The sequence below is a fragment of the Pogona vitticeps genome, chromosome 3, assembly GCF_051106095.1.
Source record: "Pogona vitticeps strain Pit_001003342236 chromosome 3, PviZW2.1, whole genome shotgun sequence".
Classification (NCBI taxonomy): domain Eukaryota; kingdom Metazoa; phylum Chordata; class Lepidosauria; order Squamata; family Agamidae; genus Pogona; species Pogona vitticeps.
The window spans coordinates 53469388-53495693 of record NC_135785.1 but is presented as its reverse complement, the minus strand read 5'-3'; the positions used below and the strand labels follow the sequence as shown (position 1 = coordinate 53495693).

The window sequence follows — 26306 nt, the reverse complement described above, 5'->3', positions numbered from 1 at the left end:
CCCTCAACTATGTCAGAAATGCCACAATTGCACAGCCAGCCAGCTTTGCAAAGGACTTTAAAGCCCTCTACGCTATTTATAAGGAATTGAGCTATAATTTAACAACTGCTTGGCTTTGGTGACAGTTCTGCTATATAACCAATTAGCATAACTAACATCTTTGAGAGGGGACAGGCAGGTGAATAACTGATATGGGGATTAAGTGACCTGCCTAGTCTTCTGATAAGATGAGCTGCGCAAGTTTGTTTCCTCTTGTGGACAGCGATTTACTTCCTGTTCAAGTAACAATCTCAGATCAGTACGGTCAGACATGTCATGCTAGTCAAGTAGTCTCAAAGCGAACCAAGATGGATATTGATGCTTAGCATCAAATTGTACCAAAAAAATCCTTAGTACAGTTAAGTTTGAGATTACCCCAAACACAGCAGTTTGAGTTTCAACTGTTTCTAAATTAGGCTCTCGTGCAGAGAGACTTTATTACAATATCCTTTCACTGTTAACTTGGAATACTTCTCCTTTGAGACTACACTGTTACTAGCACTCCCACTATAGTATTATACAATTGATAGAGCTGTATGAATGAAGAGCTGTATGAATGAAAATCAAGAGTTAATGCCTGAGTCGCTGCGCAAATGTGACTTCAGCCCATGCCTACTGCTCCTAAACTGAGCTGCCTCACAGACAGAACTCTCCCATCTTAAAATTTATTAATCACGACACGCTGAAAGCATCTGGCGTGGTCCATCCAATAGCAGTAGATACTTGTGCTGAAGATTCTCCCATCTGCACACATTGGGGAAGAAGACAGTAGAAGGCATTAGTAATCCATAGTAGTAGTATCCACACCAGTTATATAAACTGAATGCTAGCTGGATTACAAAAATGGGTAAGGAGATCAGCCTTCAGTGGAACACTTTGCTCACCAGCATTTACTGGCTAAAACATTCTGATGTGCTACTTATATATACTGCCCCATAACACTTCATGCACTCTCTGGGCAGTGTTTTAATGTAGTGTTTTGTATAGAGATGGGATATATATATATTCACATATGAATAATCCCAGGCCCAGGTGGCTGGGATTCCCAGTCTGGCCTCCCCGAATTAACTCATCCATTTATGGGATCCCTGCGCAGTGAGCGGACCCAGCACCCTGCTCATTGCACCAGATGTAGCCTGGCTGCCGCTTCTCCATCTTATTCACTTCTAGCCACTCAGCAGCTGAGCAGGAAGACTCGTCATCCCGCCCCATGGCTGGAGGACGAACAGGATGTGTGCTGCGCAGTGACCCATAAGAGGATGGGTGAATTTGGGGAGGCAGGACTGGGGATCCCAGCCAGCTGGGTCTAGAATACTGTATTTGTATACAAATACTCCATCTCTAGTTTTTGTATGTATTGAATGTGATATGCACATTTTATGGCTGTGCAAATAATTTAGCTACAAACCATCAGTGATACAAGATCTTTAGCCAGCAGTAATTCTTTAATCTATGGAAAATTTGAACTAAATGTATAGACCACAGAATACACTAAATGTATCACTTATTGATATTAGGATGCAACAAGAACTCCTATCAAGAGAAGCCATCCCTTGGCAGCCTCAATCATTAGCCTGTTTTAAAAATGGGTTTGGAGAAACATTTTGGTTGGGAGATTAAAGATCACTGTTCATTGAATTAAGTTACTAGGTTAAGCATCTGCATCAAAATACATAAAATACTCATAAATTAGCTGGGATTCTATTATGTGATGCATTCATTTTTATACTAGATTTATCACTGTCTCTAAATTCTTAGATTAGAAACCTAACTACCATATTTTTTGCTCCATAGGACGCAGTCCCCCCCAAAAAAAGTGGGGAAGAAAGTATGTGCATCTTATGGAGCAAATACTTTAAAAAGGGTTCAGGCACCATCACCCAGAAGCCTCCCACCGCCATGCTGGGAGGCCTCTGAACTGGCACCAGAGGTTGCTTACTGTGGCAGCCACATTAGACCTCACCACTCTGCCATCTACACTGCTGGCTTTCCAGGATCTGCCTCCTGGAGCCCACCTGGAAAACCAGCAGGGCCAACAGGCCTGTGGCAGCAAATTTAAATGGCAGAGAGGCAGTGAAAACAGGCAAGGACCAAAGGGGAAAGAGTGATTCTAAAAAGATTAGGGGAAACCACAAACGCAGTCCCCCACTACCATAAATTAGGCAGTTGATTTTCCCACATCTGGGGAAATCACAAGGATCAGCACCTGAAGTGCAATGGATGAGCCTTACCCTGGGAAAACCACTTTTATAATCATGCTATCTCCCCTGCCAGGTATGAGTTGGAGTGGCCCCTGCCCCCCCAAGGCATAGTGACTCTCGGCTGCACCTGCTGCTCAGAACAAGGCTGCACAGCCCCAGTCCCGCCAGAGGCCAAGAGAGCTCCTCAGTGTTTTGGGGTGCCCCACAGGACCCCCTTCAGGGGCTGGGTGTTCCTCCCACAATATTCCTCCAGTGCACAGATATTAGCATACCTAATGTGCGGGGAAGGCAGGGAAAGTGGGAAATTCAAACTTTCAGTTAGTGAAGAGGCTGCTTGTCTGCTTCCTTGCTAGTCCAAGCAGTTAGAGAGCTGGGGGAGAGATCTGGGACTGCCTGGTATTGTCATTTTTAAATGTAAAATTTAGTTTAAAAGCTGCTTCTTAGTGCTTGGGTGAAAAGGTGCTCCATTTGAGTTGAAACCTGCTTGTGTAGAAACGTGCATACTTGCTTCAAAAGCTGCTAGTTTTGCTTTAAAGGCTGCCTGGGAAGCCTTTCAGACCAGTGCCGATCAGCTGTTAGGTGGGGAGAAGGGAGGGAGAAGGAGCAGAGAAAAGCACAAAATGGCTGCCTGCTGGCTTTTAGCTGTTTGGTGCTCTTTTTCAGCTGTTAGGCACCGTGAAGAGCCGGGCTCAGTCTACAGTACCTGGTAAGTGACTTTATTTTAATTTTTTTAAGTTTCTGACCTCCCCCCCCCCCAAGAATGCATTAATTAATTTTCAATGCATTTCTATCGGAAATTTGGATTCAACCTGCAAACTTTTCAACTAGTTCTGGGCATCTAATAGAGAATGTATTTCCAAAGGGTGTTGCAGTAAGGAAACTAACTGTGCTTTATGAGCCAGAACACAAACTTGGCTGCTGATCACAAATTAACCCTTCATACATGGGAAAGCAAAATTCAGTCTTACTTTTAGTTGTTTCCAAGTCCTTATGGTTGGGGTATCTCTTTGATGTATCTAAATCAGAACAGGGCCAGGAAGTCTCAGAGACAGGGCATAGTTATTAGGTTAGTGTTTTTGGAACAGAGTTCTTGCCTGTAGCACATACTACATTTGCTGATACAGTAGTTTGAAAATTAAGAAAGTCAAAATTCTTAGTGACTTCCAACTGGATTACAGTACCTGCTTCCTGATTTCAGCTATTAGGTTGTATTCAGTTTTTTTGGCTCACCAAGAACATTGTTCCTAGCTTTGTCTTGAATAACCTGTTGTGTCTTGCATGCTATAAATGTTCAATTATGTCAGAAAACCGAGATTTAGTCTTATGCTGAGCATGTGCTACTGCTGGTGAATGGGATCAAGTTCTTTGTGTTGCTGTTCTTTTGCATAACCTAAAGTAAATAAGGAAAACCAGCTGTTAAATAGTTTAATTCCACTATTTATCCTCCACACAACTAAAAGGGACCTCTCAATGCAGTGCCAAATCAGACAAACCATTTCTAACTTAATATAGGCTTGAGCTGGAGCTGGGCAGAGTTGCACAACAATCTCATTTGTCATTGAAACATTTCTATAAGCATGGGGAGGAGGTGGATGAAAGGAAATGTAAAATATAGGTAGCGTGGTATAGGTATTATCACTGGCTGATAACGGTCTATATGTACTTGACTTAAATTTATGGAACACAAATTTATGGCACATAAACTAGAGTACACAAACCTTTAAGTCGCTCCATTTGTTCATGACAGTGGTAATGGTTCTTAATGCCACTGTTGACTGCTGTTCACTTTACATGGTTCAAATGTTATTCTGTTATAGTTTATTAAATATTTTATTACACTATTTGGTTCAAAATATTTTTTCCTGTGTTCCTCCTCTAAAAATCAGATGCGTTTTAAGGAGCAAAAACATGGTATTTCAGGTCTGTTGATAGCACTGGGCAGCTGAGCAGGGATTCACACTACTAAAATTAAATAAGCACAGCCCTTTGGAAAAACCTAATGTACAACTAGAATATTTTTAAAGCAATAGTTCTTGTATCAAATGAAATATTACATTAGTACAGAGTAGTTCGGTTACACAATTTTACACTTACTGGTCTTGTAGGGATTCGCCCCCTCTTTACACAGTAAAGACTTCACTTACTAGAAAATGTGGTAAGCCAATTCTATTTGCTCAGGGTGCTCCTGTCATTCTGCTGGGTGGGCCACTGGCCACTTGCCCCTAGGTTTTGCCACTATGGCAGTATTTTCATAGGACAATGGGCTATCTTGCTATGCTTGAGGAGGGATCACATCTGTGTGCATGTATTTATATATAGTCCTATGTAATTATCTGATATTCTGTGGATACCAGATTTATCATATTCAGAGAATCCTGTGAAACACTGCTGTATCTAAAATATACATACAGTATACCTCTTGAAGAGATTTTGGAATGTTAGAATATTTGATCTTCCCATTATTTTGTTCTAGGATCAAAAAATCTCACTGCACAAATCCATGGGCAATCTCATTTACATGCCCACTCCTGTCAGGAGAATGCACAAATTAAACTTTCCTATATCTTTATCATAATCTGTTATGTAAGACTCTACAGAGAATTAGTTTTTTAAAAATTTTCATGATGATGGTCTGGGATCGGAAGAAATGTTTTCACCCTTTTATATGAGCCTTCTGTTATCTTTATGAAAAAAGGCCCCAATTTTTGTCCAGCTTGTTTGACGTTTTCACTGTCAGTTTGTCAAAAGTAACCATGCTGTTGTCTTACAGACCTAAGACAAAATCTTGTATTTGTGAAATGCTTAATTCTCTTTGAAGTGATTGTGGAAACTACCAAGTCTCTGTCCTAATTTTAATAGACTGCAATGCCAATTCTTCCTTTAAAGAAACAGCATTCTCCCCTTTCTTTTCTGTGAGTAATTCTCTCTCTCTGTGTGTGTGTGTGTGTTTTCATATAAATAATACAATTTGCTCAAGTATTTCTAACATTTTGTCCACTGAATCTAAATAAGCTCTATTAACTTTCATTCTCTGAAATGTCACTAGTCCTACCTAGACAGATAGCTAGTCTATTTCTAAGGGGTAGCTGAGGAACTAAAAGAATCCAAATCTGTAATCAGAATAATTGTATCACTTATAACTGAGTCGCTTTCTCATAGGCTACCATCTTATAGTACAGATTGTCTGAGGGCATATTCCTATTTGGTCCTGTAAATAACCTTTGATCCCTAAACTCGATTTGAAAAAATCAGAGAAAGACAGAACTCACTGCAAGATTGCATTTTAACCAATCACAGTGCTAAATCACATAAACTCTGTTTTCTCAGCCCCAAATTTTGAATTATTTCATTTATTTATCTGGGGAAAATACTTAATATTGAAAAAAAAGTTTTATAAAAAAGTTTTATACACTAAGTCCTAAAAGTCTAGCCAGAAATTTTTGTTTACATTTAGTCATTACTCATGAAAGAATAATATAAACTTGTGTATCCTGGTAACTAACCCAAGACTCTATTCCAACATATGTCAATATACAAGCTATCATGACATTTAAGTGATCCAGAAACTGCAGGCTGTTCCATTATTGTTCAATGAGTTTATTATAATGTTTGTGACAACTACAGAAATTGTGACAGGAAATCATCAGCTTTGCTGCCTGCTGTGTACCATCAAGCAAGTCCACAGCATATTCCTTACAGCTGGATTGAAACCTGAAAGTGAAATGAAGTCACTAGAGGAACCCAGGCCATGCTGGTGCTATTCCAAAAACCCATGAAATTTTAAAAAGGCTGCAGAGAAAAAATGACTTAATTTCTCACCAGAGATCATTAGTCTGGCATAAAAGCTGACTCCAGAGCTCTGGAATTTCTTACCCTTGCCCAAAATCAGGCATCTTGCAAATGCCAAAGCAAATCACTTTTGCACCAGAATAGCCTTATGCTAAAGCTCGCATGCGCAGAGAAAGCCTAGGAGGCTCGACTCCCTCTTGGCCAGGCCCACTGAAAGGTCACATCTGCAACTGTTCTGTTGAAAACAGCAATATTGTTATTGAGACAGAGCAAGCAGCAGATAGCTGAGGTATGGTCACATTTCAGAGTGTCTTTTCCAATTTTGCAGCAAGTCCAGAAAATACTGCCCGATTTAGTCCAGTGTGCATTCAGTTTGAGTCAACACTTGTGTTTCAGAGATCAATGTCTAGGGTAATTAGCCCAAGAAAAAAAATTAAAAATCACAGATTCACCATACAGCTACTAGTACTTGTACTGTACTTCTCATAGTAAATGAATTGTGAGCAAGAACAAAAGTAGGAAAAATATTTAAGGTCAAAATGACCATAATGTTAAAATACTTGCCTTATTATCTTTTTTTCTCGTGGGCTAATAAGAGACAATCATATATGCTAATTACAACTATTATTGGTTCCTAAAGAACATACCTAGCCACTGCACAAAGGATTTCACCATTGACATGATGCTCTTGATGTCCCAGACATAGGAGTACATATCATAGAGGATTGTCCGATTGGCACAGTTGGAAAGACGAGTGAACATTCCCATCACCATGCTACACATTTCTTCAAACTTGGCCGCACGAGCACGCCATTCTTCAATCTAATAAAAGAGATTTTTATTTATACATTCACATATTTATATCCCACTTTTCAAAACAAAAATGTTCATAAAGATGAACACTAAATCCCACAAATTGGATTTTCCTCCAAGATACATACAGAAGCTGAAAATGGACAGTTGTCATCTTAATATCCATCACTTCCAGATCAATAGCCAGTGTGATCTTGGAGGATTCATCCAAAGCACAAAGATACACTGTACAGTTTGAAGCCCAATGCATGTCCTACTTACTTCTCCCCAGGCTACATACAGGTGAAGAATACACACCCCTTGTTAGGTGTTAATCTAAACAAACAAACAAACAAAAAGCCCACTGAAGTAACAGTCCCTTACCTTTTCAGAATCCTTTCCTTTGCAATTCACACTGACAACACTGCTATTTGCTCTGAGCCACTGGAATTCTCGTAACATTTGTGCCCCTTTGGGCCCATGTTCATATGGGAGGTAGAATAAGTCTGCAAGTAACTGCAGATCTTCCAGAGTAACTGGCTCTACTGAATATAATGGCTTTTCATGAGGACCAGGCACAAACTGCTCCTTGTTAGTTTGCTCATCTGTCTGCATAGGTGCAATGTCACTACCACAATCATCTTGCATTGACATTTCTGGAGATTTTGATTCAGTTATGCTCTCTTTATCAGTATCCATTGGCTTTAACTCCTCTGACATTTTTGCTTCAACAATGTCAGTCAGTATTTGACTGATATTCTTGTCAGCATCCTCTTGCTTTTCCACCACCATGTCCATTGGCTCTTCATCCAACTGCTTTTTCTCCTCCTCCTCTTTGACCAGGGCCTGTGATTCATTGCTTATTGCTCCTCCTTGACTCATTATTGGCTCTTGATAAACTGTGGTAACCACGGTAGTAGAATTTAAAGACGATGGTGCAACCAAAGGAACATCCACAACGTTTGTTTTTGCCCCACTATGGGCCACTTGCCTACCTGTAAACACAAAGAGGCATGCAGCTTTAGGTCCATTTACTCAGTTATTTCACAGAACCCATGAATAACCTTTCTAAAAAAATGAGCACATGTAAAGTCATGTAATCATTCTGTCACAACTAATTTCCAAAGGGGCCTAAGAAACATCTGAAATTTTGAAAACAGTTCACCAAATTTTCTTATACAGATATTTTCTTCATGTAGGAAAAACGTAAAGTGTAAGCTTTTAAGAACTAAAACTTATACCTAGATAGCCAGTGAAGATGCATCCTGTAATAAGAAATAGCAAAACATACTATTAATGAATATGGGTGACAAAGCAGAGTCAATTTGCCACGACAGACTTCTACCCATCTAGATAATAGTACAAAGTACTACAAAAAAATCCTGTCCACTCTTTAGTGTCACCAATTCTTTATGATCCATTTTTAATATGGTATAAACTCTAACATAATTTTTTCAGCCAACTGTTTTCAACTAAAATGCATGTGACAGAACGGGAAGGACAGCCGGATTTTTCGAAGTTTCTTCTATGGTGCGGAAAACCACAAGTTTCAAGAACATTATTCAATTACTCAAATGCTTTGCTTATGACAAAACCACAGCTCTTACTCACTGCTGTACTGATGAGGTACTGCAAATTCCTGTAGCCACTCAGTTAGTGACAACTTCAAGGCCATCTGTGGGCTATAGAGAACATCTGTTTCAATATCTTCATCACTCCCTTCATTCTCTAGTTTAATCTGGATTGAAACTGTACTGTCTTCAGTGTCAGCTGCACAAAGCATGAAGAAAGCAATATTTTAATTGAGAATTAAGCTTCGAAATGTTCATGTATTTGCATTTGAAGAAGAAAATCAAGCACAGTTTTCTGAAGATGAGTTGTAAATACCATCAGGTACCACAATAACAACATTCTACAGTTTACAAAGAGGTAGCTGTATTATTCTATTTCAGCACATATAACTGAGTTAAAACAGAACTGCAAAAACAAACAGATTGATTCAGTATGAGTTGTGGATTACAATCTTCTTCCACAGACACATAAAGCATAACAATTAGCTCACATGCTTATACAGACAATAGACCTAGGGTGCAATCACATGAATACTTGTCCTGCTGTGGGAACAGGTGCTTTATGCTTTTTTCCAAGCAATCAAATGAGGGAAGCAGTCTTATCCTCACAATATTCCTACCTGCACCAGCCTGGGTCCATATCAGGGTCTCGGTCTCTCTCTCTCTTTCTCTCTCTGTAGGGGGGGGGATTGCTCCATTTTTGGTTCATTTCCAGCATGTGCAGGAAATGAAGAAATAGGGATATTAAATTGGGAAGTTAAAAACTCCTTTCCTCTGCTGCTCCCCAGATTACCGAAAGGAAGGAAATGAATATTTTTATGCTATTAAAACAGCTCTGATGCGCTGTTTCACTTAGAGAGGGGGATAAAAGGAATCTTCCTCCCAGAAACAAGAAAAAACAGGAGGGGAAAAGGATAAGAGTTTTTCTACCCCTTGTCTTTAATTTCTTAAAGGAGCTGGACCAAATAAGGTCACCTGAAGTGCATATGCTATTTGGATGCAAGGATCACACCAACTGGCATACTGGATCTCAACTCAACCTTAAGCTCGCTCCAATTAAGCCTGTGTAGACAAGCTCAAAGTAAAAAGACGGGAATCCAGTGAGATGGGAGAAATGGGTGACAATTATATTAGTAACGGTCTTCTACAATTATCATTGTTTAGCACCAGTAATGATCAGACAAATTCCTGATCACATACATATGCTACTAACACCAATCTGATGGTTTTCAGGAAGTATGCTGAGGTTAGAGTTATGTCAAGGAAAATAGCTTTTTTATTGTATCCATTTCTCAAGATGATGGATGAATTCAAAGTTCTACAATGCAGCTATTTTGGATACCACTGGTTTTAAAAACAAAAAAATAGTTAATTGCTTCTTATCAATGTAGGTACCCACATGTCTTGTGTGAAATGATTATGAGACAAGGTCATGTTTCCCAAAATAGGCCACTTAAGTTGAAGTGAAAAATCCATCTTTGGAAGGCAGGGTTTTCTACAAAATTGTTTCATAAGACAGAGTTGACTTTATGATCAACTTACTCATCACAACATCTTTCCTCACTCCATTCATGTTGGATTTGTACCAGGTTGCCAGAGTATGAATAGCAACGAAGTTGGCCTCAAATTCACAGTTTGGATTTGTCAGGACTCCCTTTAAGCGTGGGATGAGTTCTGTTGATCGACCTTTATATGGCCCAAGAAACAGTCTTTTCTGATCATAATCATTAGCATGAATGTTGTCCCAGATGACAGGAGCTCTGCGAATTATCTTTGAAACCTCTTCAATGGACTCTACAGGAATTTCTTTAGATACCACTTTGGGACCTAAAATATAATTCAATAATGAAAGACCAAGAATAGAATTACAGGATATTCCTAGAACAATGTGATAAAATGTAGCCAGTGTACCAAACATTGAATTAAAATGATAAATTTAGTTGATGAATCAACCTAGAAAGAAGTAAAATACTCACCCGTCCAGAGCACATCAATGCCTGGTAACAGCTTTTCTCCTACTGTTCGTAAATAAGGAGACTGAGCAACATTTGGATAGCAAAAGGTGCCACAGTATTCTGGAACAGATACAAATATTTACAAGTTGAAACTCAAATTATTCAGAGCATTTTCAGGCAAAAGTGGATCACATTACAAGAGAATGCTGAAACCCTTGTTATTGCCATGTTATATCAAATATTTTGCATTTATTTATAATTTTTATGGCTGCCTGAACAACTGAAACAACTATACAGACCAATAAATAAGGAAGCAGGAAAATGCATAAATAAAAGTCAGAATCTTTTCATCATTCATGCAAGGTTTATGTAAATTGCTGCAGCTAACAGATTAGATGCAGTCTGACACACCATAAATCAACTGCTGTAAGATACACAAACATTGTCCAAACATCACCAAAATTCTGGCCAAAATGTTAGGGGATGTAGGCCTTCTATAGCAGTCCACTAACTTTTCTGAAAAACAATGCCTTCATAGAATCAATTCTTCCAAAGTAGACAGCGATATAAAGGTTGTGATAGTTAGGAAGCTTCTGGGACCTAATGAACATATTGAGACTAGTTTTTAAAATGCTAGAGCCATCAAATTAAGATTTCTTTTTCCTATGTTTTTCAGTCACCTTGTATTATGTGGCTAAGAATATAGAAAAATGGTAGTTCTGCCCTCTAGGATTTCTCAGAGTGATATTTGTTTGTTCTTTTAATATTATTTTTAGCTTTAACGTTGTCTTCTAATGTTGTAAACTGCCTCTTTATACTCATTGTTTTTAGCTTTAAACAGTATCTTTTAATGATGAAATTCACCTTGGGTCCTTTTTAATGAGAAAGGAGAGGTAAAAATATTTTAAATTAATAAAATATAGCTGTTGGACATTAGTTAAGCTCAACCTGATACCTGGAGAATAAATACTAAAATCATTTTAGAAGTTGGTCATATAAGCACTTTAATGAATAAAATCTTACCTCCTCAGGCCCAGCTAGAAGAGGATTAACACAAACGTATGCCAAAAATATTTAATGAACTGTTCATTACACAAAGAAAACACCAGAAAACACTGGTTGGGACAAAACTTTCTATACTCAAATCCCAGACTAGAAATTGTAGGAATTGGCCATTTCTCTGTGTACAGTCATCTTGACTCCAGATATAATACTTCATTCTCCATATACATCATTGTCAATTATGGGAGAGGAGAGGCAAATTGGATATCACTTCGGAATCTAATCTCTATTTCTTAATTTTAAAAATTAAAAATTAAGAAAGCAAAAAAGAAGAAAGTTTTGTTTAGTAAGAGTAACAAAAATGACCACTAGAATAGAAAAATACATGCATCAGTTAAACATTAGTTTATTCGTCTGCTTTACTCTTCCTTGCTCTTTTACAAGGTTCTGTGAGCCTTCCTTCACTGGTTCTACATAACATGATCCTATAGAAACAGGCAATAGCTATTTGTCTAACGCAGTGGTGGCGAACCTTTTTGGGCTCGCATGCCCAAACTGGGTGGGTGGGTGGTAACAATGGGTGGTGTGCTGCCACCGCAATAGCCGCAGCGACAGACCCAAAACTGGAAGTGCAGACCCTGAAATGGAAGTGGCAGTGGAAGGGGGAATCCCGGCACAAAGGTGCCTCAAGACCCCTCTGCTGCCAGCACCAGTTGCTCCGGATCCGCCTGCCAAAGCGCCAGCACCGCCTGCAGCCGCCTCCTGACGTTTGGCTGCGGGGGGGGGGGGGGAGATTAGCGATCTGCTGACCTATGGCTTGCATGCCAACAGAAAGGGCTCTGCGTGCCAGCTGTGGCACGCATACCATAGGTTCGCCATCACTGGTCTAACACAGCAATAGTCAATTTCAGCTGTGTTAAGCAGCAATTTTCAAAGCTGGGAATAGCCTAAGGGCCTTTCCCCAAAGAGGCATATGCAAATAGGCTAATACAGTGGTGCCTCGACTTACAACCGTCCCGACATACGACCATTTCGAGTTGCGACCAGCTCCGACTGCAAAATTTTGCTTTGACTTGTGGCTGGAGCTTCAAGTTACAAACAAAAGAGGCAGGCAAAAAAGGCGGGGAATTTAAATTACAGGACTAACCGTTGGTCGGCAAAGAGCTTCTTTGTAGCTCTTTTGCCCCAATGGTTAGAGTGTCTGTGTCAGAGAAGGCTTCAGACTGCCTGGTGCTGCTTTCTCCTCCTGAGTAAGTACATTTCCTTTGTTTTGCAAGGTGGGTTTGGGGGGTTATGTTTCTGTGCTGTTATGTTTTTTGGTGTGGGTTTTTTTCCCCAGCCCCATTGCATTCTGATGGGGCTTTGTCTGTTTGTTTTTTGTCTTTTTTCATCCCCATCACATTCCGATGGGGCTGGCTGTGTGGGGTTTTTTTTTTTAAAAAATTCATCCCCATCGCATTCCAATGGGGCTTGGTTTTTTTTTTTAATTTTCTTTTCAGCCCCATCGCGTTCCAATGGGGCTGGCTGTGTATGGGGCGGTTTGACTTTTTCCCCCCGGCCCCATCGCATTCTGATGGGGCTTGGTGTGTGGGGGTATGTTTGTCTTTATTATTTTTCAGCCCCATTGCGTTCCAATGGGGCTTGCTGTGTGGCATGTGCTTTTTAAAATTATTATTGTTATTGTTATTGTTATTGTTATTATTATTATTATTACTGTTGTTTGTTGTTGTTGTTGTTGTTGTTGTTGTTGTTGTTGTTGTTGTTATTATTATTATTATTATTATTATTATTATTATTATTATTATTATTATTATTATTATTGGCCGGAACAGATTAATGGGATTTCAGTGCATTTCAATGAGAAATGGTGCTTCGGCTTACGACCATTTCAAGTTACGACTGTTCTTCTGGAACGGATTAAGTCATAAGTCGAGGCATCACTGTATATACAGAACAGGGGTGGCTTTGGGATTGTGCTGGCATACCGCGCTCCCAGCAATCCAGCGCAGTCCCTGCCGGAGCCGGCGGGTTTTGTCTCCGTGGCACTGTTGAGGTCCCCCAGACTATTGATTCTCGGAAACTTCAACATTCACACGGAGGTTTAGGTTTCCGGCCCAGCTCGTAAGTTCCTGGAAACCATGGCTTCCTTGGACTTGACCAAGCAAGTCAACAGTTCTACCCATGTGCTGGATCTGGTCTTTCCTGCTGAGCAGAGTGTGTGTTTCTCCGATGGTGGCCGACTTGGTATCGGCCCCCTTGTCATGGTCAGATCATCACCTAATTAAATGCAGCCTCTCAGTGGCACTTTCCTCCTGCAGGGAGCTTGGACCCATTAAGATGGTCTGCCCCCGCAGGTTACTGGATCCTGATGGATTCAAAGATACCATTGTGGGGGATTCCGGCTAACTTGGTGCTCCTGTCAATGCTCTGGTGGATGGCTGGTATACCGCCACCACCAGGGTGGTCGATACAATCGTACCTAAACGCTCTCTGCCACTGAGCCCGACCAGCTCCCTGGTTTAACCATCAGCTGAGGGCCATGAAGCGTAACTGAAGAAGGCTACAGAGCATTTGGAGAACGGCCCGATGGAAATTAATTTAAAAACCACCAGGATCACGTCTAACCTTTACCTAGCTAGGATAAAGATTGCTAGAAAATCATTCTTCCCTGACCGGATAAGTGAAGCTCACAACCAGCAGGCGGAACTTTTCTGTATTGTACGCAATCTATCCGGAGTTGGCCACAGTGATAGGCCTCCCTCTAGTATTTCCTGTGACCAATTTGCAGCATTTTAAAAATTTGAAGTGGAGGCCATCCAACGGGACGTTGATCCCTTTCTACAGACAGCAGATCGAGCAGAGATGTCCAGTGCATCGTCTTGCCCGGTGAGGTTAACTTACTTTCAACCTGTGACGTCCAATGAGGTGGACAGGGTGCTTGTGTGCTGTCGTGCTGCCACCTCCTCTTTAGACCCTTGTCTGGCCTAGCTTATCAAAGCAGCCAAGCCGGTAACAGAATGGGCCACCGCAATAATTAATGGGTCTCTCCAGGAGGGCATGGTTCCTCCTGCCCTCAAGGAGACACTAATTAGGCCCATTAGAAAGAAACCTAATTTGGCGGCAGACAAAATTGGAAATTATAGGCTTGTCGCCAATGTTTCTTTCTTGAGTAAAGTGGTCGAGAGGGTGGTGGCCAATCAGCTCAAGGCCCTCCTGGAGGAAACTGATGCCCTTGATCCGTTCCAGTCGGGCCACAGGCATGGTACGGAAACAGCATTGGTCGCCCTGCAGGATGACCTCCTGAGGAAGGGCAACAGGTACAATATGTCCTTGTTGGTCCTCCCCGACATCTCAGCGGCCTTTGATACTGTTGACCATGATAACCTCCTGGGGCGACTCTCTGAGTTGGGAATTAGTGGCCTCGCTTTGGCATGGCTCCCTTCCTTTTTGGAGGACCGTCCCCAGAGAGGGCAGCTTGGAGAGATAACTTCCACCCCGTGGATCCTCAATTGTGGGGTTCTGCAAGGGTCAATTCTCTCGCCAATACTATTTAATATCTATATGAGGCCGCTGGGTGAGGTGATACCCAGCTCTGCCTCTCCTTTTTCCCTACTGCAGTGGATGCTCTTCCGACCTTTGAACGCTGCTTGGGGACCGTTCTGGAGTGGATGAGGGCAAACGGACTAAGGTTGAATCAGGATAAGAGAGAAATCTTGTGTGTGGGCAACCCTGGCATCAGTGGGTTGGGAAATTCCCTCTCCTTTGGGGGAGTGACTATGTAGCGAACAGCCCTGCCCTCAACTGTCTGTCACAGCTGAACAGTGGAGAAGGAGCCAATGAGAGGACGGAAGGTGGAGCCAAGGGTGGAGGGGGCTGGATATAAAGGCTGGTGTATGGAGCATGAGGAGAGATTCTGTGAGTGAGAGACAGTGTGAAACTTAAAAAGTGAACTTAGAGTGAGTTAGAGTTCTGTAAGAACGCTGAATGGTACAGAGAGTTATTGGAGATTTAAAGTCAAAGTAGAACTGATACAAATACAAGTGATTAGCAACCTGTGATTTACTTATCGAATATTAATCAGATGTTAACTTCCCTGATCTAATAAATGAGTTAAGTTTTAAAAGCACACTTATCTCCTTGATTAAATGGTATTGAAGCAGCAATACCTGGTGGCAGCGAAGAAAGAAGAGCGAGAACCTCGTGAAGACCTGAGGGAATAGGGGCTTCAGAGGGGATTGCCACATGACACTTCCCATGAAGAGTGAGGCTTGCAGCTTGGGCATCTGTCTGGACCCAGATCTCACCATGGAAACCCAGGTGGCATCTGTGGTCTGGGCAGCCCATTTCAAACTTTGGAGGATTGCCCAGCTGTGTTCCTATCTAGACATGGGGGCACTCACAACGCTGATTCATGCCCTCGTAATCTCAAGAATAGACTACAGCAGTGCTCTCTGCGTGGGGCTACCCTTGAGACTGATGCGGAGACTTCAACTGGTCCAGCATTCAGTGGCCAGATTAATAACTGGGGTGAAGAAATTCCAGCACATCTCACCCACTCTGGCCGCCCTTCATTGGCTACCGGTTCATTTCTGCATCGACTTTTGGCTTTTCGGTGCCAGGCAAAGACCTTTCTGTTTAGCCAGCATTTTAATTAAATATTATCCTTTAGATGGCCATATAAGCATAAGGATTTATTAATAATAAATTGACTTGTTTAATATTGGGTACTATTATAATATTGGGTATTATTTAAATAGTTTTTAATGTTGTTCTAAAGTTTTAATATTGCTGTAAGCCACTCAAGAGACCACTGGTAATGGTGCAGCTAAAAATGTTGTAAGTAAATTATGAAAAGGTTGTGTGGTTCTCAAGTTTACACAAATGTAAAAGTACTTGATTACTTTATCAGAATAGTAAAATATCAAACAAACAGCAAGCTTTTGTGGATAAAATTCCACTTCTTCAGGCTTATGCACCAACAGTGGATAGTGTAGAAAAATTGTAAAAATAAAAATCCCAAAAGTTTATGGCAGATGTCTGTGGCAAGTCAGCTTGAATTGAATACAAACCAAGACTGCAAATCACCCCAGTATTTAGCATAGTAAGTTGCAGATACAGTAGACCCACTGAATGAACAGAACCTAAATAGAAAATGTTCTTCTAAAAACCTTCTAAGAAGATTTGGCATACTCAAGCAGATACCCAAAACAATAACTTTTCTATCAACATTTCCTTTAGAAAGGTCATAGGGTTGCCTGGAAAGAAATGGATTTGATAAATGTTTTAATCTCCTAGTTTCATCTACACACTTAAGAGAGTACAGTGGTGCCTTGGCTTACTAACGTACATACTTACAAACATATCGACTTACGAACTACTCCGGTCACAAAATTTTGCTTCCACTTGCGAACACAAAAAGGCAGGGGAAAAGGGCAAGAAATTCAAATTGCTAACTGTAGGTGGCAACGAGACTGCTTCTTTGTAGCTCTTTTGCCCTGGCAGTTAGAGTTTGCGCGATCTGAGGAGGCTGACTGCTAAGGTAAGGTGCTGCTTTATACTTTTTAAAAACTGTTCTGAGTATTTTTGCAATGTGGTTTTTGGCTGGGGGGGTTATGTTTCTGTACTGTGATAGGTCTTGGGGGGTTGTTTGTTTTTTTGTTCCCCCCAATTTCCGATGGGGGGGGGGTTGGTTGCTTTTTGGTCTGTTTTTTCCCATTTCTGATGAGTCTTTGGGGTGTGTGGTTTTTTGATCCCCCCCCATTTCTGATGGGTCTTGGGGGTTTTGGTTGCTTTGGGTTCCCCCCCCCTCATTTCAATGTGTCTTGTATGCTTTTTGCTTTGTTCTCTTTGCATTTCTGATCTGCTCCGTTTGTTTTTGCAATGGTTCCCGCATGCTTCCCGCTTTTTCCTTTAATTTCTGTGCATTTTTGACCTTGTCCCTTTGTTCTCTGTGCATTTCTGACCTGCTCAGTTTGTTCTCTGTGCATTTGCAATGGTTCCTGCATGCTTCCCTTACAGCTTGGGTTTGGGCTGGGGGGGGCTATGTTTCTGTGCTCTGATGGGTCTTGCAGACCCTTTCTGCAAAGGTCTGTGTTGGCTGGTTTGCTCTAAAATGAAGTTTAGACTCAAGTTTCTCCCCCCCCCCCCGGTCTTCTCTCTCTCTCTCTCTGCTCCCCAGGCACTTGTTTTTGGTTTAAAACGTGTTTTGTTTAAAATGTCTTGGTGTAAAATTGTTCCCCATTGTTCCCTCCCTCTTCTTTACTGCTCTTTTTTTAACCTGTCATCTTAGGTTAAAAAAAATCTGCCCCTAGTGGTAGAGGACGGATTAACCGGTTTGCATTAGTTCCTATGGGAACTAATGCTTCGACTTACAAACGGCACCTCTGCATACAAACAAAAAACAGCCAGAACGGATTACAGTGGTACCTCGCAAGACGATTACCCCTCAAAATGACGAATCTGCATGACAACGAGGTTTTGTGACCACCATTTTGCTTCGCAAAAGTGATTCCTATTGGGAATTTCGCTGGACAACGATTTGGTCTGTGCTTCGGGGACCATTTTTTCACAAGATGACAATCTTTACTGCTGATCGTTGTCTTCGCAAAATGGCTTCCCTAGGGGCGATCTTCGCTGGACAGGTGTTTTGGGGCCCGTTTTTCGCAAGACAGCGATTTAAAACAGCCGATCGGTGCTTTGCAAAGCAGCTTCCCTATGGGTGATCTTTGCTGGATGATGACAATTTTTCCCCATCGGAATGCATTAAACGATTTTCAATGCATTCCAATGGGGAAATGCTTTTCACTAGACAATGATTTCGTTAAACATTCGTTTTCACGGAACGAATTATCGTTGTCATGCGGGACACCACTGTAATCGGTTTTCAATGCATTCCTATGGGAAATGCTGATTCAACTTACAAACATTTCAAGAACATCATCTGGGACGGATTAAATTTGTAAGTAGAGGCACCACTGTACTTGCGACTGAAGCTTCCACTTACAAACAGGAAAAAGCAGGGGGAAAAGGCAGGAAATTCAAATTGCTAACTGTAGGTGGTGAAAGAGGCTGCTTCTTTGTAGCTATTTCATCCAGGCAGTTAGAGTGTGTGCAATGTGAGCGTGTGTGTGTGTTTGCAGGGAGGCTTGGAACTGCCTCTTAAGGTAAGGTGCTGGTTTCTGCTTTTTAAAAACTGTTCTGGGTCTTTTTGCAGCATGGATGAATTCGTAAGTCAAGGGACCACTGTATATAAAATGGGCAGGATGGTTGTTACTCTGGTTCACAACATTACCCATGCATCCTGACTGCATAATAGGGTTACATATTCCTGCTAACTGGAGTTATAATGGGGTGAAAGTAGTAATGCTTCAATAAAAACTAGACAGCCATTAAAATTCAGTATCTGCATTATTACCTTACCTGTGGGACAGAACAGGAATGTTTCTGGCTCTCCTAGATACTGGAAGATTTCATTTGTAATTGAAACCTGGGCATGGGCAAAGGAGCTGAATACTTCTTTGTCCGCTGCACACATATTATGATCAATATCATCAAACAATAATGCAAAAGATTTGCAGCCGAACTGAGACACCTAGGAAAGAAATATAAAAAGTTTGAGAAAAAAAGTAATATAATCCTTAAGCTAGTTTATTATTAGGTGCCCATGTCTCTCATTGCTAAACTACCACAGGACACCTTCTGTCACCTTATAAAGAATTTGATTGAATACTGTACACTCTTCATTATTCAAACTGATGCTTCTGCATAAAAAAACCAACAATAGCCAATTGTTTTGCCTGTGAAGAAACGAGTCTGAAAAAAGCTTTAATCTCCCAGTGTAAAATGAGAGAGTAAAGAGGACTGACTGGCCTTGTTAGTTGTTTCCAATAATGGCATAAAACCTCTTTTGCAAGTTAGTTACTTTCAAAGCTGTAGTAATACGATTCCTGTTCCTATACTGAAATTCCACTCTTCTGAAGGGAGCCCTAAAGCCCCTAAGTACTTTTCTTAACAGGTATAAGGAGATACAGTTGGGAGAAGGTCAGAAAAGCCCCAGTATACCTGTAGGGCCGAACCAATACACATACTGAAACAGTACAGCCGCCAACTTGGCACTCTTCTTCTAATCTGTGCTACAATGCACAACAGTGCTACCCAACACAAGCAATGCTGAGGGATGATGATATTTCTTGTACAAAACATCTGCAGGATATCCTGTTGGAGATGGTTAATATAGCGGTTTTTCAGCAAATAACCAGATTAAGACTGGCATTTACTTACATTACTTCAAGTCCAATCCAGTTTCATCTTTCTTAAAATCAAAATTCTCCAAAATGTTGCATTTGACAGACATGAACGAATATTACACACCATATTTTGCTATGCATTTTATCTACACCTCGAGAAACTGTCCCTGAGAAGCACCCATTTCTTAACAGTATAACTAAGGAATGAACCCATGTAAATAAATTTCACCAGGAGATAAAGGGGACAAATATAGACAAAATTATTTTAACCAATTATATGGCTCATGATTTATTCTCACAGTGGTATATATAATCCTATTTTCATGCTTTACAAAGAGGTTTAGACTGCAACCAAGGTCTTTTCTGCTGGCTGAATGCAAATGGATTCCATCAACACAAAACAAATCACGCCATGTAGTTACAAAAAAGTGCAGTACTGTATTATTACAAAGTCAGTTTCAAGCAGATGAAAAGGTATAGAGAAGCTGGTGAATGGTGCTGTTGGAGGGAAAAACACCACTGTATCACAAGCCTGCTTGCTGTAGATCAACTGTTATAACACTGCTTTTTGGAATAGCAACACTAATCTCAATGACTTTGGTTGACTAACTATTGATCTTATCACTGAGGACTACTACAGTATCTACAGATGCTTTAATCTGTACAGAACAATCAAAACTATAACTGGCATTAAGTTGAGGGAAAAGTTTCTTTCCCTCAGAAGCATGATTGAAACATGTGGGTACTCTTACTCACTGTAGCAAGCATACATTCCAGTAAGATTGCCTGCCTTGCCTTCTTATTACAACCTGGATTCCTTGGCCTTACATCACTCTGATATTCTTTCTAAAATTTTCCTTGGATTTCATTCAGTAGTTCTTGCAAAATCATTTGTCCATCTACTCAAAAGACACAACTTTTTTTAATCCAGAGAAAATAATTGTATCACCTCAAAGCTTCCTACATCTTTCCTCCAAATAAAGTAATTTCATCTGGGATGAGTAAGTCATGATACCTCTGCTGTTCCCCATTATATTTACAGTTGAGAGGAGTAAGTAAGAAACAAGTCAACTGCTATATAACTGTGAAAATACTATATGACTCTTACGAGTGATGGCTTGCACTTGTGAGAAAAAATTCCATGTAGGTCTCACCAAAAGTGGAAACTTGTGAGGATGCTTGTTGGTTAACTTGCATTAGTTGAAGTAGCAGCACAGCAAGTTATCCTCACAAACCTGTCTGATCAGATTACTGAGACCTTTACTGTATAATAGCTTACATACCTTAGAGAAATAATTCTGCCTTGAAATCAATTTTTAATTACAAAACATGAGCAGGTTATTTCCTTTATCCAACTTTTGTTGTTCCCAACTTATGCTTAAAAAGTTATAATATATAGAAATGAAACATACCTGGTCCAGCTTGCGTTTCAATGTTGATACTTCTTTAGGATTTGAGAAGGTAATGTCAAGCCCAGGAGAGATGGCATAGATAAATTCTATCTCATATTCCCGAGCAGCTGCGATCAGAGTCATGAGCTGCTCTAGAAATCAAAGTCAACTATTTTAGCAAGCACCAACAATAAATTATATCAATTTAAATTCATTTTAAAAATTCTGAATATAATTCAGACAACAATTATTTATGGGTCTAACAAGGAGAAAAGAAGAACGAACATCTCTTGTCAGAAAGATAATCCCTTTGTACAACCTGCATAGGTACAGGTACACAGGTACAGCTAAAACTGCCAATAAACAAACACTTCTAGGTTGAAACAAAAATAAACTACAGTGGTACCTCGGTTTATAAACACCTCGGTTAACGTACTTTTCGGTTTACAAAGCAAAATCCGTGGAAAATAATGCCTCGGTTTACTTTTTTTTCTGGCTTTTTTCGAGTACGAAGAAAGTTTCCCCAGGATGCGTTGTGCCTGGAGGTTTGTAGAGCCACCCCCGTTCCTATGGCAATCCGCGTTTTGGTTTACGAATTTTTCACTTTATGTAACGTCCTGCAGAACGCATTAATTTCGTAATCCGAGGTACTACCATAGTAAATGAACAATCTTTCATTTAATGTGCCTCTGTTATTTAGAATATTAAAAAGGGAGATGGTTGTAAAATGATTCAAGCAATTTCTAGAAAAAGTTCCTATTCCTGATATGAAAATATCTACAAAACAGGGAAAGCTGCTAATTTTCTCAGATATGAAAATTACAACTCTTTTTAGTTCAATTAAAAAACAGCAGAAGTTGTATCTGGCTGCAAATCCTATGTATGCTCATGAATAAGCATGACTGAAAACAGTAAGACTTTCAAGAAAACATACACAGGTGGCTCAGGCTGCACATAACACTTTGGACCAAACAGTTCCTTGTGTAGAAATAAGGGAGAACTGCTTTTTGAGGCAATTCGATGTGAAGGTAAAAATACTTTTCTCCATTTCATCTCTTTCTTAACCTTTTTATCCCACAACAAGAGGTTTTAGCATTGTTACTTGAACAATATGAAAAGAAATCAATATTCTTCAGTTTTAAAATCCATATAAGTGTGAAATCATGGACTCAGACAAACACTGCGGTATGATAACACTTGTGAATTAATTTGCAAAATAATAATAATAATACCTTTGCTACAGACACCATGTTAGTCACAAACCATGTAACTATAACTAGATTTTCAACCAATGATCTGGGACATATGTAATGGTGTACCAGTTTACTCAGGTCTACAGTATTTCTCAAAAATAAAGAACATGGCAAATTTATGTGCAAGTTGGGAAGAAGTTGCACAGAAATTTATGGAGCATTATCAAGAAACTAGGCAATATTTTTTTTCTGCACCAGGCCTTAATAGAAGCACATAGGCACCATAACATATTTCTCTCAGCAGTTGCTTGCTTTGTAAACACTGTCCCTGAATATGACTGTATGATCCTGGTCTGCTGCTTGAAGGTACATGATGCCCCCCCCCCCCAAAAAAAGCTTACTGAAGCTAAACAGATTTTATTTGGGCTAGCACCCAGATAGGAATAACATCTGGAAATCCTAAATGCATCATCCTGAGTTCAGTGATGGAATGAGAGGGATGTATATAAAAATAATGTGGTAAGTAAATAATCTTTTACAACACAGTTCTTCTTTCATTCTACCTTATCCTTACTACATTACTAGAAAATACAATAAGGCTAATTACCAGCTTCCTCCACAGAATACATTTCTCGCCAAAACATCCTGTGCTTGTAGTCATCTTTTGGGGCATACAGGTATGTATTTAGCCCCCACTTCTGAAGTCTAGAAAGTAGAAAGCAAAACAGAAATTCCATTAGAAGATCATACAAATATAACTTCCTTTCCGCACATGTCCATAGCCATCTGCATATAAATCAGACCCTACAGAAAAACTGTCTAAAAATGGCTAGAAGAGCAAATCTTGACAAATACCGTAATTGTTACACGGAAGATGTATCAAGCTAGTGGTTCAACCACATATACCCGGGAGCTATGAAAACTCATTGAGTGATCTTGGGCAAATCACTGTCTCTCATCTTAACCTAGCTCACAGGATTTAGTGAGATTAAAGGAGAGAGGGAAAAACGAAGATATGCCATTTAGAGCAGTGTTCCTCAACCTTGGGCCTCCAGATGTTCTTGGACTTCAACTCCCAGAAATCCTGGCCAGCAGAAGTGGTGGTGAAAGCTTCTGGGAGTTGTAGTCCAAGAACATCTGGAGGCCCAAGGTTGCGGAACAGTGATTTAGAGCTCACTAGAGGAAAGGAAGATTATAAATATAATAAATAAATAAATAAATAAATAAATAAATAAAAGTATACAGGTAGCTATCTTTCAGGCATAGCCAGTGTATGAGCCAGAGCTCATAAATGTACTGTAGATCACAGCTGCTCTCTAAGAACCCAAGAACAATATCAGGTCCAGTAGTACGCTCATTCCACAAACCAGGTATGTCCTATATAGGGTGATCTTTTCTGGAACAGACATTTCTACAGACTAAAAGTTCACCCACGAGCAATACTGCATTATACGGATTCAATTTAAAAGTATTTACTCGTGTCAGTCATAAATTACAGGCATGCATTCAATAATTACACACATTTTATTCATAAATTCAAAAAAGGAGTCAAAATAATGTATGAAGAAAAAAGCAGTCCAATCTCATGTCCCTCCAACATTGCTCTGTATGCAAAAACATCTTCTATGCATAGAGCATCTTTATTTGACAAGGGCTTGGCTTCTTACTAAGCAGGGAGATTAGCACTTTCAGAATGTAGCACTCCGTATTATCCTCCAGCTAGAACACTATCATCCTTTTTAAAATTTATGTTTGTGAACACCTATATACTAACATATACTATATACTCAAGATGTTACGAAAAGGAGAAATGGAACTGGATGTCATCTGCATATTGACTGAGGTGAACAATATATACCCCATGGGCTTTATGCACCATGGTTGCTTTTGTGTCCTCTGCCAGGGCTCTCCATTACTCCTGCGACTGAATTCCCCGACATGACAGGGACTCCTTTAAATTAAAAAAAATGAAACAAGGTATGGGGCCCCACATGCTTTTTTTAAAAGAGCAGTTTGCTCTTGAAACCCCTTAGGAAGCATGATCCTCCAGAAAAGCAGCAAAATTTGGTAGCAATGATAAAATTACAAGTTTTGCATACATACTCCTACTTGCAGGAAGATATGCACTCCTGCGTGAAGAAGACAATGATCCAGCCCATTCTTTAATAAGCCAACTTGATAACAGACAATCTAAATTATCATCCTGTCATTAATATACTATTCATGGATAAACTGATTGAGAGCTGGTGGCAGATCAGCTGCAGACATTCTTGGAGGACACTGATAATCTTGATTCATTTCAATGGAGGCCATGCCATGAGACTGAGATAATTCCGATTGTTCTGCCAGATGTTCTGTTGTGGGAGACTAACCAGTGCAGTGTGAGCCTGTTACCGTGTCTCCCCCAAAATAAGACAGGGTCTTATATTAATTCTTGCTCCAAAAAACACATTAGGGCTAATTTTCAGAGGATGTTTTATTTTTTTCATGTACAACAACGTACATTTATTCAAATATAGTCATGTCATCACCTTCTGGTTGCTGCACAATGGTGGAGGGCAGGATTTCACTGAACTGGGGCTTATTTTTGGGCTAGGGCTTATATTACAGGCATCCTGAAAAATCATGCTAGGGCTAGGTTAGGCCTTATTTTCGGGAAACAGGGTAATTCTCTTGAATCTCTCACTGGCCTTTTGGTACAATCATGGTATCCTCCTGAAATGGGATTAGGAATTCAAAATCATAGGCATCCTTCAGTCTCAAGAGACTATAGTAACGTGCTCTGTATGAAGGACTTGGAGAGTGTCCTCTCCAGAGCACGAAGCCTGGGTAAGACAATATGGAGGATAAGCTGTTACCCAAACAGCAAATCCCCCCCCTCCACGTCACTGAAATAGTCCAATGGAAAAGCAAGAGCCAATACAACTGGTTCCAGCGACGTTGCAGGTCTTTGTCAGCTCCACTAAAAATGTCTGGTTCTCAAACTGCTGATTTTCTGACCCACATCCCCTCTCCAAGATAAGGACTGCTTTTAGACCCCGTCCTGCAAACAGGTTGCTAATTATTGGAATATTCTCTCAAAGGAAGTTCGTCTGATGCCTGATTGTTATCTTTCCAACATGAAGACCTTTGTCATTCCTCAGGCTTTCTGAAAACTCTAAAAAATATGTATTTTTAAAAGCTCTGAACTTGCTACTCCGATGACCTTCAGATCTATTATTATAAAATAAGGAGAAAATCTTCCTTGAATCCACTTCTTCCTTAATGATAATAATTGTGTGCCATCAAGTCAGTTCTGAGTAATGGCAACCATTTCCAGGGTTTTCTAGGCAGAGAGTACTCAGAAGTCGTCTTCCATTCCCTTCTTCTGGCAGCAGCACTGGAATTGTGCAGCTTGCCCAGGGCCATACAAGCTGGCTCTTTGGGCTGTACAGTGGGAAACTGAACTCCAAACCTCTGGTTTTGCAGCCAGATACTTAACTCAATGAGCTACCCAGGCAGCTATTTCAATTACAGTGGTGCCTCGCTTGGCGATGTTAATTCGTTCCAAAAAAATCGCTGCTAAGCGATTTCATCGCTAAGCGAAACGCAGTTTCCCACTGAAATGCATTGAAAACCGGATAATCTGTTCCAATAGGAAAGAACTGCTGTCCTTAAGCGAAAATCGCCATAGGAAACATCGCAAAGCAAAACGCGGTTCCCCAATTGAAATGCATTGAAACCTATTCAATGCATTGAAACCTATTCAATGCATCTCAATGGGGGGAAAAATACAACAACAAATTAAAAAAGAGTCAGAACAAATTCAAATTTGATTAACAAAGGGTTTATTAAGTGCACTTTATGATTTCAAACAGTAAACTAACTTTATAACAGAAAAACATTTAAAAAACAGCAAACATGAGGCTGTTTAAACCATCGTGAAACAGGGGACCCAAAATTTAATCGCTATGCGAAGCATGGTCCCAACCATCGCTAAGCGAAAATTGCCCATAGGGACCATAGCTAAACGAAGCACAAAACACTCCGAAAGTTGTCGCTAAGCGATTTAACGGAGCACCCGTTAAGCGAGGCACCACTGTAGAAGTAAAACATTGGACTGCCTTCAGTCCTTTCTTGATGACCAG

General features: G+C 40.3%; 1 protein-coding gene and 1 non-coding gene across 2 annotated transcripts in view; both read right to left on the bottom strand.

Annotated features, from left to right (window-relative positions):
- The window catches only part of OGA (O-GlcNAcase), a 45134-nt gene that overhangs the window by 11252 nt on the left and 7576 nt on the right, over positions 1–26306 (bottom strand). The window contains exons 3-10 of the mRNA XM_020790780.3: positions 22787–22884; positions 21008–21138; positions 18769–18940; positions 10369–10467; positions 9935–10219; positions 8433–8591; positions 7206–7816; positions 6677–6851 (exon numbers count right to left, since the gene is read on the bottom strand). Coding sequence (XP_020646439.2) covers positions 6677–6851; positions 7206–7816; positions 8433–8591; positions 9935–10219; positions 10369–10467; positions 18769–18940; positions 21008–21138; positions 22787–22884 — 1730 coding nt within the window. The remainder of the gene's footprint in view (positions 1–6676; positions 6852–7205; positions 7817–8432; positions 8592–9934; positions 10220–10368; positions 10468–18768; positions 18941–21007; positions 21139–22786; positions 22885–26306) is intronic.
- On the bottom strand, positions 2160–2321 carry LOC140706307 (U1 spliceosomal RNA). Its single transcript, XR_012085947.1, has one exon. It is a non-coding gene; the product is annotated as a U1 spliceosomal RNA (small nuclear RNA).